The sequence below is a fragment of the Manis javanica genome, chromosome X (assembly GCF_040802235.1).
Source record: "Manis javanica isolate MJ-LG chromosome X, MJ_LKY, whole genome shotgun sequence".
In the NCBI taxonomy this organism is placed as follows: domain Eukaryota; kingdom Metazoa; phylum Chordata; class Mammalia; order Pholidota; family Manidae; genus Manis; species Manis javanica.
Genome location: NC_133174.1, coordinates 140,957,200 through 140,971,060, shown reverse-complemented (window position 1 = coordinate 140,971,060; position 13,861 = coordinate 140,957,200). Strand labels below are relative to the sequence as shown.

General features: G+C 39.5%; 1 protein-coding gene across 3 annotated transcripts in view; it reads right to left on the bottom strand.

The window, feature by feature from the left end:
• Positions 1-227: 227 nt before the first annotated feature.
• Positions 228-13,861, bottom strand: part of F8 (coagulation factor VIII) — a 129,485-nt gene continuing 115,851 nt past the window's right edge. For all 3 annotated transcript variants that reach the window (XM_017650949.3, XM_017650950.3, XM_037025054.2), the window contains one exon: positions 228-3,406. In XM_017650949.3, coding sequence (XP_017506438.3) covers positions 3,251-3,406 — 156 coding nt within the window. In that variant the 3' untranslated portion in view covers positions 228-3,250. The remainder of the gene's footprint in view (positions 3,407-13,861) is intronic.

Here is a 13,861-nt window from a genome sequence, read left to right as displayed (position 1 = left end):
CTTTCTCCTGGAAAGTGGAAGTTAAGTGGCAGAAATGCAGCTCAGTCTCTTCTGGCTACTAGTTCTGAGAATGTATGTGAGTGAATATACTGTCATATCACAACTCCATGTTCCTAGCTGGTGTTCTCACAATATTTATTTTAGCACTAGTGCGAATAAGACACAGGTACAGCCATGTTAATGTGCAATGACACAAAAGAGGAGCCTGACACACAGAGTAAACAGAGTTATGTTAACAAAGTTATGTTTATTCACTTAGTTGTGGATATTTCACAACATGCATGTGTATCAAGTCATGCAGTCATACACCTTAAATATGCACGATTTTAAATTGTCAATTATACTTCAATGAAGCTGGAAAAAGAAGTAAAACACTTCAAAGTAGCTCAAACCAAATGGGAAGAATGTTTGTAATTCCCAGGGGAAAAGAATTACTAGCCAAATTAAAAAGCCCCTCATTCTATCTTACCTGCCTTCATTACCATTCTGCATTTTATTCAATAGTAAATTAAAATAAACTGAAGGATAATGACATGAAGAGAACCATTAGAAGAACCTACAGAAGGAAAAATAATTCCTTTATAAATATCTCAAAATTTTTCTAGTTATCAGAGAAAAACATAGAGCAGTAAGTTAAGTATTGTTGATATCGAGTATAAAATTATTAATACAATTTCCAAATATGTATCCCCATATAACAGTATTCAGCTGTACCATTTTATGTTTACAGATACATCAATAGGAAAAAATACTTTGTTAAGATGTGGTATTTTCAGGGGAAGATTGGATTTACCCCAGGAATTCAAAGACAAATTTGCCTGGAAAAATGCACACATTGAAAGCATAAAACAAAAACAGGCTTCTTGATGCCTTTTTCCCTAGTGCTAACCCAAATATCTAATCAAGCTGTATACCTGTTATCGCTTTGCTGAATTAATATTTGTTAAGTGGAACACTGGGTGCCAGATGGTGAGCAAAGGTTTCACAAGGAACCATAGAGAAATTGAAATAGAGATACTTACTACTTGCACAACTCTTGGAGAGGAGTACATGGCCTCCAGGGACCTCAAGGGGACACACACCTCAAAAAGCTGCATGGGGAGGTCAAGGCAGAGTGTAGACAGAGGGGCAGGACCCCAGGGGCACACACTTTTATTAGGGTCTGTTGTAGAGTGCTTGGGTGTTCCTTGGCTAAAAGCCAGATTGGTCAATTCAAACCAAAAAGTAGGTCCTATTAGACACCAGGGCCCAAATAATCAGGCCATCAGTCTACATTCACAAAGGGGAGTCTTTCAACCTATAAGACTTTGCCAGTAAAGCAACCAAAGTGGTACAGATCCGTCCGGTTATAACTTTTGGGATAATTCACCTCAAACGGCTTCCTTCGTGCCCAGAATTTTTATATGCTTTGGATAAACTCCTCAGAGAATGAAAGGACAGCCGCCTATTGCTAAGAGTGCCTCTGACGACCATAGGGAACTCTTAAAATTTGGCTCCAGGAGCAGCTGGCATCAGATACCCAACTCAGGCCTCCGCAAAGGTCTCTTAAATTTAACTCTTTAAGTTGAATTTAACTAATTTGCTCAATGTTGCTCCGGGAGGAGGGGTTTCCCGGCTTCGGGCCAGTGCGCCATGAATTTGGTGAGACTGAAGAAAGGCCGACGGGAGGTGGGTGGTACCAAGGGGCGCACACCGTGGGTTCTTTTTCCAGCAGGAGGAGGACCCCGGACCCCGTACGTGTGGCTGCCCACCGGCCCCGCGGGCCCCTCCCGCCTCGTCGCCGCTCGCAGGCCCCGGCCGCGGCCCCTCTCTCACTGCACAGAGGAGAAAGGTGGGCAGAAAAATAAAGATATGTGAATGTATGTGCTCTGGCTGGGAAATTTCTTGGATTCCATTGAGGAAATGTTTCCTTCACATCTTTGAAAATGTTTCCTGACTGTATTGTCGAAATTGCAATTGAGAGTTATGAATCTTGGTTCACAAAACAAGGACAGAGTAAGAATACTGTGGAACGTGAGAGGCAGACAAAGAGACGGCCACCACCGATATCCCTCGAATTCTTTCTTCTCTGTAGGTGATCTATTCTTACCAGCTTTTTTTACAGTTTTATTAAGTTGGTCTTGGTAAATTAGGTGCTAAATATTTCCTAGTTGATACATTAAAAACAGTCCCCAAAAGGTCAGATGATCAGTGTGCAGCAGGATTATGCCCCCTTTGCAGTCCAGGAGATGTTTGTGTAGTCAGAGTGAAGAGGCTGTGGGGCAAAGGGGTGGGTCCTCATGTGTCATTTTATTTCAAGGTTCCCAGTATGTCTGCAGTCCTAACTTATTAATGTTTTGTTGATTTGAATTAATATCAAATGGCTTTCAGTTTACATCCTTCTGAGATTAAACGGAACTCTTTTAAAGCCATTCATCCCTTAAAAATCTGATTAAATCTTTGGACACTCCTGTCAGAAAAATACCCATGTGCATTCATACATGATGTATATAACTCCAGGGAATTTGGGGGCTCTTGAACCTCATCTATGAGCCTCAGTTTAGGAACACTAGTCATTTAAATATATATATATATAATTTTTAATTAATTATTAGGAACACTAGTCTTTAAGGTAAGAATGTACCACTAACAATGCTCTGAGATGACTGAATAAGATAAAAATATCTATCTATAAGAAGGCAAAAATAGACTTCAATGTAGTAGTTTTTATATTATCTGTATTTTGCAGACTATTAAAATGACTTGCCTTTTAACTTCAAGGCTATGGTGATATGATCACCAAACATGTTTTGTTACATGCTTGACCAGGATAATGAATAAGTGAGAGTTTCATTTTAAGTATATGGAGCATAATCTGAAATGCTTACATCATAAATATCTTCAGCCAACTTTAAACACAGTTTTTCCCATAGAGGAGCAAGTGGGAGCTGTGTGAGATGTGACTTGTCAGGAGGAGAATGCTTTCCAGATGGGTTTCCTCATTTCTTTTTGCCTAATTTCATTGGAAGAAAGGACCCGTCTGGGAGCAGCTGCAGCAAATCGGCAAGCATTCATGACGGTTCATTTGGAAGGCTTCAGGGCAATGTTTGCTAGGATTGTACAGTTAAAATACATAGGAAAATGTGGAGCCGGAAGGCACCTGGAGGCCAGACTCAGGTAGAAGGCGAGACTAAGAAGGATGCTGGACTGGAGTTCGAGAATGGCCTGGGCCCAGAGTTGACGGGGAGGTGAACTGGGGAGTGAAGGGTAATCAGTACAGCTGCTGCGCCTCGCAGCCCATTACTTCCAGCCTCAAGGCAATCTGGTGGGCCCAGCTCTGGGGGTGAATTCTAAGATAGCGGGTCAGTAGCGGCGGGTCAAGAGGATTCACCACAGATGTGAAAGAGTCCTGATTTCCCTGAAAAACCTGAAAGAGGAAAGAAAACATTTAGTAGTTGTTTGACAGGGAAAAAATTACAATGTCCATGCTTCCAGTAATTGAGGATTGAACCCTGGGAGCTGACTGGATGACTCTGTGTCACACACCTCTGGGCCTGGGAAAATAGGTGTGACATCTGGAGTTACAAACGCCCTGCTGGCCTTATAGCTGGAATGTTTCTTACCCACTTGGCAAAATCTCAGTGAAATTGAGTGTTTTGTCCTACATTACACACAGCACCCCTGTGTTGAGCCATCTGGAGATGGAAGCAAGAAGAGTACACAGTAAATGGTCAGTAAATGGGAGCTACAGTCACAAGTTAGATAAACTGATCTTACACGTGCTCGTAGCAATTTTAGGATGATAGCAAAAGCAACACAGCAAGGCATGCAATTTAGTGTGGCCTGGCCGCTTTGGCAGACATGGGTACAGAGGGGAGAAGGAAGAAGGAAGAGGGTCTAAGACCCAAGGCATCTGGAAATTCTGGGACTTTGGAGGTAAAGTGTGGATAAAATGAGAGTTCCTGTGGCCAGGAATCTCAGCTGGCCCTGGTTGACTAGGTCACTGCACACCTGTGGGCAATACATGGCTGCTGACTCTATATAAAAGCTCTGCCCAGTGCTCTGGACATGACACGGTGCCAGGGCTGCAAGGCTGGAGAAGATCAGAGCAGAGGCTGGAGTGGTGGCAGCGCCGAAGACAGAGGCCCACAGGATGGCTGTGTGGGACGGCTGTGCAGAGAAGCCCAGAGGACAGCTGTGTGGACAGAGGGACCCAGAGGCAGAGACGGGCTTGCTGCCTGCAGACTCGCTCTGAGTGAACAGGATTCTAGTGACTGACCTGCCACCTGGAAATAAAGTTGGGTACAACCCTTTCACCCCAAGAACATTTTGCTGTCATTTTCTTTGGTCACACTGAATTCACAGTGAACTTGCCTGGGGCTGAAACCCATTGGCAAGACATAAAGCCACCTATGAACCAGGTGGAGGTTTGGCGAAATTAAGTCAATTATTCAAAAAGTTCAATTCAAAGCAACTTAATATATAAACCTAGTGATGCCACACTCTCAATTAAAATCTTCCATGTCACTTAGAATAAAATCCAAACTCCTTGTTCAAGTTTCTGAGCCCTGCCAGATATGACCCCTGCCAGTCTCTGATCTCATCTCCCATTACCTTCTCCTCATTTTGCTGCATTGCAGATAAACTTGCCCCTTTTGGTATCCCCTTTTTACTCATCCTTTTTATCTTTCGAGTCTCAGTTTAAATGGCATCTCTTTAGAGAGCTCTATACCATCTAAAATAATGTCAACCCATTCATTCCCTTCATAGCATTCAATATATTCTCATCTGTTTACCTGCTTACTGACCATTCCCTCCATTTTCACCACCAAATGTCAGCTTCATGAGAGCAGAAACCTTGGTCACCAATTTATCTTCCACACAGAGAACACATAGCATAATGTATACACATGGCAAATATACCATAAACATTTGTTAAAGTTTGTTTGATAAAACTTTTGAGAAACATTAAGGCCCCTGTTCTGAGATTCTTTGACAAATGTTTATGGTATATTTTGAAGTTTGTACATCTTTTGTTAGGCTTATTCCCTAGGATTACCTCTCAACTTTTTATTTTGACATGTCACCAACCCCAAGAAATTGAAAGAATAATACAAAGAACACTGAAATCCTTCACCTAGATTCACCAATTGTTCACATATTGAGATATTTACTTTCTACATACACACACTGTAGGGTAAGTGGAAGTTCTCATGGCCAGGATGCTCTCCCGACCCTAATCTACTTGCCCACCGTGCATGTGCAAGGATGGAATTGGCCTACTGGTAGGCACTGCACACATGTTGGCAATGAGCCATTATTGTCTGTCTTGCTATATAAAGACCTCCACCCGGTGCTCTGCATAGAGGTGGAGATGGAGGCTGAGGTGGACTGCAGACTTTCTGGATGCAGATGTGACTCTAGTGCTCAACCTGCCACCATGAGAATAAAGCTTGGTATAAACCCTTTTACCCCCAACATTCTGTTCTTGTTATTTGGTCTCACCAAATCCAGAGTGAATTTGTCCAGAGCTGAAACCCTCTGGTCACACACACACACACACACACACACACACACACACACACACACACACACACATTTTCTGAATTACTTGAAAGGAAGTTGTAAACATTATGGCATTTTACTTCCAAATAGTTTAGCATACCAAATGTAAAAATTAAGTGATTTTTCTACATAACCACAAAATATCCCCAACAAATATAAAATTGATACAATATAATAAAATTTTCAAAAATTTCCAGTTATCACAATGTTATTTAGTGATAATAGTTTTTCCAATCCAGAATCTAATTAAAAACTCACAAATTATATTTATTTATCATCTCTCTTAAAATCTCCTTTAAACTAGAACAGGCTCCTTGTCTCTGGTTTTGTTTGTCCTTCATGACATTGACATTTTTTTTAGGAGAGCAAGGCAGAGGCTTTTATTTAGAGATAAAGTGAGAAGATAGAGCTCCTGGCTCAGGCCAGGAGGGGACAAGAGAGCCCCGGGTGGGTGAGAGCTTGGTTAAAGTGGTGTCCACCAGATCTCTCCGTTATAAAGGTAACCATTTCTTTTTCCCAACAACCTGTGGGGTCATACTTTGAGATCGTGAAAATATTCTGCTCCCCATCAAATTTTTTTCCAGTGGTTTTAGCATCCACTAAATTCCTTACAACTATTAAATAGTGTATTGATGGTTGCAAATTGATTTCCTAATTTTATCATTTCTTCTACATTTATTAGCTGGAATTCTTCTGTGGAGAAAAGATCCTCTTTCCCCTTTATATTTTCAATTGTGATTATGGACTCCTGGATTCTTTATTATGTACTATAGTCCATTACCAACATTATTCTTTTTGATGTTCAAATTGTCTCAAATTTGGTCAGTAGGAAGCCCTTCAATCCAACTCCTGTGGTCTTTTCATATGACCCCAGAACATCGTCGTGCACACCAAGATGTTCCAAGATCACCTGGCAGTTTCCTTACTCCAGCGTTGGTCGGAATCAGTCATTTCTCAAGGAGCTCAGGTCCTTTTTCCTGGGCCGTGGTGGCCACGGCATTTATAGATCAACAGTGCTTGGAGTTGGTGAAGTTCTGCTCCTCTCAGGTTTGGCCATTTTTTCCCTCATGAATTGGTTTATGTCACATCTACTTACACTCTACTGGTCAAAATGAGTGCTGGAACAATAGCATATAAGGAATTTCTAAATTAACAGAAAATGGCAGGTGAAGCAAAGGGTATCATTGGTCTTCATTTTTCACTACCTCCTTCCTTTTACGTAGGCTGCGAGAAGAGGGCTGGCTCATTAGGTTTCTTAGTCCAGGAGCAGCCTCTACTGTTCATAAAGTGCTTTTACCGGACACTTAATTTCCACCATTTGATTTCTGGTTTCATTCAGCAGCAAGCGTCCAGATGTGTCCCAGTTTAACAGAAACAGTGCCCTGCCAACGTACTACTTCTAGTCGCACATACTTTCAATCAGTACCTCATCACTAAGTGATTCGATCTGTTTTATACCACCGCTAGTTCTCACACCGACCTACCTGATCACCTAGCTACCTTTGCACGTTTATTTCCTATTTACTTGAAAGTTGAAACTTACAGTATTCTTGTCTTCTACTTATTCTAGGTGAGTTAAGAGTGAAATTTTTAAATGCATGGTTTTTGAAGGCTGTACAGAGAGATTTAGGCAGCTGCTATTATCTAATGAGAATTTGAAGCTCAGTACTTGGAATTTTTAAATGCTATTTTAAACGTTTTTTCAACTGTTTCTGACATATAGAAATATAAGTAAATTTTGTGTTGATTTTGTTTTCAGCAAACTTGCAAAATTATATTATTAATTCTAGTAATTAAGAGAGAGATTCTTTTGGATTTTCTATGTACATCATCATACATCTTCCACATATTATGAGGGTTTGTTTCATCTTTTCCAATCCTTACATATTTACTTATTTATTGTATCTTACTGCACTGCTTAGGACATCCAATACAGTTTTTAATAAAATTGGATGTGGAAGATTAAAGATGGCTTTGAATTATTTGACATTCCTCCCATGGAGAAGTATTTGCTTTGTTTTAAACCTGGGTTGGCCATTGATTCTTTAGACTGTTAGGCAGAAGTGCTGCTGTGCCAGTTCTAGGCCTGGCCTTTGCAAGAGGAATGGCAGTTCCCTCCTTGGTTTCTTGGACTCTCCAACTCTTACATAAGAAGGGTGATTTTCCTAAGACCACCATGCTGTGAGAGGCCCATTACATGTGGAGAGTCCCTGAGGAGACACCAAGTGGAACAAAACGTCAGGGAAAACAAAGGTACCAGACATGTGAGTCCGAAGTATTGTGATTTCTCATTGGCTGATTTTGTGGATCAGGAATCGAGGTTAATCTGGCTGGCTGGCTGGCTTGTCTCTGTGCTCCATGTGTTGTCAGTGAGGATGGATGGATGGATCTATTTTCTAGAAAGTAGAATACTTCAGACTCCCAGTTCCTCCAATGCCTATTTGCTTAGAACAGCCCTACCTAGTGTGCCCTTTCCTCCATGAAAGAGCTGGCCTCACCTTTGTTTTCCAGAGTTGCCTATGGCTTTGCCACAGCTTTCTTGTCCCGAATTGCAATTCTCTGCTGCTCCTGTATAAGCCCACTTTTGCTGGTAAAATAACTGTCAGTTTATTTTTAAGATGAACACTTCCTTAGATAACTCCAACTTGGATACATATTGCTAATATTTTGTTTCAGATCTATGTTCATGAAAGAAATTGGCCTGTTATTTCCCTTCTAATAAAATTGTCCTTGTTGGGTTTTGTTGTTATCATTAAAAGAGTTGGATAATGTGCAATCTTTTTCCATTTTCTGGGAGAATCTTTGTAATATTAGTATTATTTCTCCTTGAAAATTTGGTAGAGTATTTAATGTAGCCATCTGGATCTGGAATTTCCTTTGTAGGAAGATTTTCAAACACCAATTCAATTTCTCAAAGGTTACAGGAGTTTCAAGGGTTTCTATTCCTTCTTGAATAAATTACGTTAACTAGGAGTTAATCCATTTTACCTGATTTCCAAATTTACTGTCATTAGGTTAATAAATATCCTCTTATTTTTTTGTGTTGGCAGGATTTTACATGGTGGTAAATCACTCATGTATGTTGGAAAAATCTTTAAATTTTAATACATTAAAGTAATTTTCACTAAATATTCCTTTTTTGGATGAGGTTTCAGATTTCTCCTCTTGGCATCATGTAGATAGATATCATTAATCGTCTTATGATTTTTATTATTGTTTAGAAATCAGCTATCAGTTTGTCAGTCACTATGGTAATGTATGTTATCTTCTGGCTTTTTATTTTGTTAAAATGTATGTAACATAAAATTTACCATTTAACCATTTTAAAATGTAAAATTCCATGGCATTTAGTACATTCACTATTATCTAGCTCCAGAATATTTCAAGCATTCCAAAAGGAAATCCAGCCTCCAATCTCTGGCAATTACTAATCTGTTTTCTGTTTCTGTATATTTGTCCATTCTGGATATTCATATAAATGGAATCATAAAATATGTGGCCTTTTGTGTCTGGCTTCTTTCACTTAGCATGTTTTCAAGGTTCATCCATGTTATAGCACATATCAGTACTTCATTCCTTTTTATGGCTGAATAATATTCCATTGTATGGACAGACTACATTTTGTTGGCCATCAGTTGATGGACATTTGGGTCATTCTCACCTGTTAGCTATTGTGAATAGTGCTGTTATGAGTATTCACATACATGGTTTTGTTAATTGTCTATTTTTAATTCTTTCGAGTACACGCCAGTAGGGAAATTAATTGCTGTGTTATATGGTAATTCTATGTTTACTTCATTAAGAATTGCCAAAATGTTTTCCACAGTGTCTGCCCTATCTCACATTCCCCATTTCACATTCAAATGTGGGTTCTAATTCTTCTACATTCTTGTTAAAACTTTTGATTTTCTATATTAAAAAATTAGAGCCATCCTAGTGGGTGTGAAGTGATATCTCATTGTGTTTTTTTCTCCTCCCATGCTGTGGGTTGTCCTTTCAATTTCTTGACAGTGTCCTTTGATGTACAAAAGTTTTTAATTTTGATGAACTCCACTATATCTATTTTTCCTTTGGTGCTTATAATTATGGTGTCACATTTAAGAAACCATTGTTAAATTCAAGGTCATGAAGATTTACCCCTATATTTTCTCTTAAAACTTTCATAGTGTTAGCTCTTCAATTTAGGCATTTGATCCATTTTGACATGATTTTTGTATATGGTGTATGGTAATTGATTCTTTTGCATGTGGATATCCAGTTTTCCCACACTATTTATTGAAGAGACTATGCCTTTCACATTGAATGGTTTTGGAACTCTTACTGAAAATTAATTTACCATAGATGTAGAGGATTATTACTGGATTTCAATTATATTCCACTGATCAGTCTGTCTTTATGTCAGTACCATGCTGTTTTAATTACTGTAGCTTTGTAGTAAGTTTTGAAATCAGCAAGTGTAAGTCCTCCAACTTTGTTCTTTTTGAAGATTGTCTTGGCTATTTGGGGTCCTTGTAATTCTAGATGAATTTCAAGATCAGTTTGCCCATTTCTGCAAAAATGGCCATTAGGATTTTGATAGTGGTTGCATGAAATTTGTAGAAAGCTTTGAGCAGTATGGATATTTTAACAATATTAAGTCTTTCAATCAATGAACACAGGATATCTTTCCATTTAGGTCTTTAATCTTTTTCAACAATGTTTTATAGTTTTCAATGTACAAGCCTTGCACCCCCTCAGTTAAATTTATTCCTCTTTTATGCTTTTTGAAGCTATTGTAAATTAAATTGCTTGCTTAATCTCCTTTTCAGATTATTTTCATTGCTAGTATACAAATACAACTGATTTTTATGTGCTCATCATGTGTCCTGCAGCTTTGTTGAATTCATTTATTAGCTCTAATTTTTTTTCATGGATTCTTTAGGATTTTCTACATATAAAATCATATCATTAAGATAGAGAGATAGTTTCCCTTCTTTCTTTCCAATTTAGATGACTTTTATTTCTTTTTCTTGCACAATTTCTCTAGCTATAACTTCCAGCACAATGTTGAATAGGAGTGGCAAAAGTGTTTGTCAGTTCTCCACGATTTCTTTCTTTTCATTCCGGGATTCCAATTATACTTATGCTAAGCTTTCGCTATATACCCCATGTCTCTTACTTTCCTTTTCTGGTTTCATCTTCTATGTTCCATTCTGGGTAATTTCTTCAGATATATCTTTCAATTGACTGAATTCTCTTTGGCTGTGCCTAATCCGCTATTTAGTCTTCCTTTTCTTTTCTTTTTAATTTAGTATTTCTTTGATTTTAAAACTTGAACAATTAGATAAGTAAAGATGATGGCATGAGAGGTGAGACACAGGGTTCCTCCTAAAACTGCATGGAATATGAAAATATAATTAATACAGCTAATCCTGAAAGAACAACAGGAAAGAGGACTGTGCCAAACTGCATTCACCTGGAGAAAAGAGCAGACCTCACGGAACAGGGTAACATACCAAAGCCATGGCTTGGCAGGACCCAAGCCCTTCCCCCACCCCAGCTCACTGGTGGGAGAAAGAGAAATGGAGCAGGGAGGGAGTGGAGGGCTGGGAATGCTGAATACCTAACTCTGGAGATCTGCTCTGGGAGCACAAACATTTCATGGTGCTTACATGGTACTCTCGTGATTAGGGGGTTAGAAAGTGAAGACAGGCAGAATTCCTGAAGAGACTGAGATTCCAGCTGCTTGAGGAAAGCAAGGATCCATATCCGGCTGCTCTGGGACAAAAGAAAGGCGGGCAGTCTGAGAGACTTCCTAACAAGGAAGCACTTAGCAAGAGGGCTGCTGAACAGGCAAGGATTGCACAGAGCTTACTGCTCAGGAGAAAGGACAGGTAGACAAAATTTTCCAGGTGCACTCTGCCCAGCAGACTGGGAGCTTTCACAATTTCCAGGTGGTCCAGCTCCCTGGCTGGCTACACAGCTCCAAGGAACCCCTGTGTGACAGGCAGTCTACTGAGCCATTCTTCAGGACAGCCCCACCTGTCTAGCAAACTGACAAACCCTACCCTGGCATTAGGCCAGCTAGAGGGAAGATCTGTCTACAGCAACTACAAACGCAAAGCATAGAGGCTTATACCTGTGTGCTAAGCCCACTGGTTTAGGCACTGGAGACAGGCATAGCAGCTGGGAAGCAGGAAACAGCTCTTTCCTCCCCCCAGGCACCAATAGCACTCCCCTGTGACCCCTGACATTGCTTCAGGGGGTAAGCAGCTCCAGAGAGTAGAGATTCTGGGCACTGAAGGGCACCATAAACAGATATGAAATGCCAAAGGAACCTGGTTCAAAGTAAAATTAATAATACAACTTCTGAGAAAGATGATATCAACCCCATGAATCTTCCTGAAAGGGAGTTCAAAATAAAAATCATTAACATGCTCACAGAGGTACAGAAAAATATTCAAGAACTCAGGAATAAATTCCGGTTGGAGATCCAATTGTTGAAGAGCACAATGGAGGGTACTAAAAGCAGATTAGATATGGTGGAGAAGAAGATAAATGAAATATAAACTAGAGAAAAGGAATACAAAGAAGCTGAGGCACAGAGAGAAAAAAGGATCTCTACAAATGAAAGAATATTGAGAGAACTGTGTGACCAATCCAAATGGAAAATATTTGCATTATAGGGATACCAGAAGAAGAAGAGAGAGAAAAAGCTATAGAAAGTGTCTTTGAGGAGGTGATTGCGGAAAACTTCCCCAATCTGGGGAAGGAGATTGTCTCAGGCCACAGAGGTGCACAGATCTCCCAACACAAGGGACCCAAGGAAGACAACACCAAGACATATAGTAATTAAAATGGCAAACATCAAGGATAAGGACAGACTACTAAAAGAAGCCAGAGAAATAAGATCACATACAAAGGAAATCCCACCAGGCTATCATCAGACTTCTAAGCAGAAACCTTACAGGCCAGAAGGGAGTGGCATGATGTATTTAATGCCATGAAGCAGAAGGGCCGGGAACCAAGATTACTTTATCCAGCAAGATTATCATTTAAGTTTGAAGGAGGGATTAAACAATTTCCAGATAAGCAAAAACTGACATAATTTACCTCCCACAAACCATCTCTACATTGTATTTTGGAGGGACTGCCATAGATGGAAGTGTTCCTAAGGTTTAAAAGCTGTCACCAGACATAATAAAACCACAGTAAAGAAAGTAGAAGAGCTAATTACTAAGCAAATGCAAAATTAAATTAACTGTCCCCAAAGTCAATCAAGAGATAGACAAAGGGTAGAGAATATGATACCTAATATATAAACAATAGAAGAGGAAGAAAAAGGAGGAGAAAAAGAGAAGAACCTTTAAGAAAAGAACCCTTAGATTGTGTTTGTAATAGCATACTAAGTGAGTTAAGTTAGACTCTTAGATAGTAAGGAAGTTAACCTTGAACAGGTGGTAACCACAAATCTAAAGCCTGCAATGGCAATAAGTACATATCTCTCAATAGTCACCCTAAATGTAAATGGACTTAATGCACCAATCAAAAGACACAGAGTAATAGAATGGATAAAAACGCAAGACCCATCTATATGCTGCTTACAAGAAACTCACCTCAAACCCAAAGACAAGCACAGACTAAAAGTCAAAGGATGGAAAAACATATTTCACGCAAACAACAGTGAGAAGAAAGCAGGGGTTGCAGTACTAGTATTAGACAAAATAGACTTCAAAACAAAGAAAGTAACAAGAGATAAAGAAGGATATTGCATAATGATAAAGGGCCCAGTCCAACAAGAGGATATAACCATTATAAATATCTATGTACCCAACACAGGAACATATATGAAACAAATACTAACAGAATCAAAGGGGGAAACAGAATGCAATGCATTCATTTTATGAGACTTCAACACACCACTTACTCCAAAGGACAGATCAAGCAGGTAGAACATAAGTAAGGACACACAGGCACTAATCAACACATTAGAACAGATGTACCTAACAGATATCTACAGAACTCTACACCCAAAAGCAGCAGAATACACATTCTTCTCAAGTGCACATGGAACATTCTCAAAAATAGATCATATACTAGGCCACAAAAAGAAAATGAAAAATCCCACAAACACATGGAGGCATCACAACATGCTCCTAAATAACCAAAGGTTCAATGACCAAGTAAAAACAGAGGTCAAGCAATATATGGAGCCAAATGAGAACAATAATTCAACACCACAAAATCTGTGGGATGCAGAGAAGGCCGTGCTAAGAGGAAAGTATGTTGCAATACAGTCCTACCTCAGGAAAGAAGAACAATCCCAAATGAGCAGTCT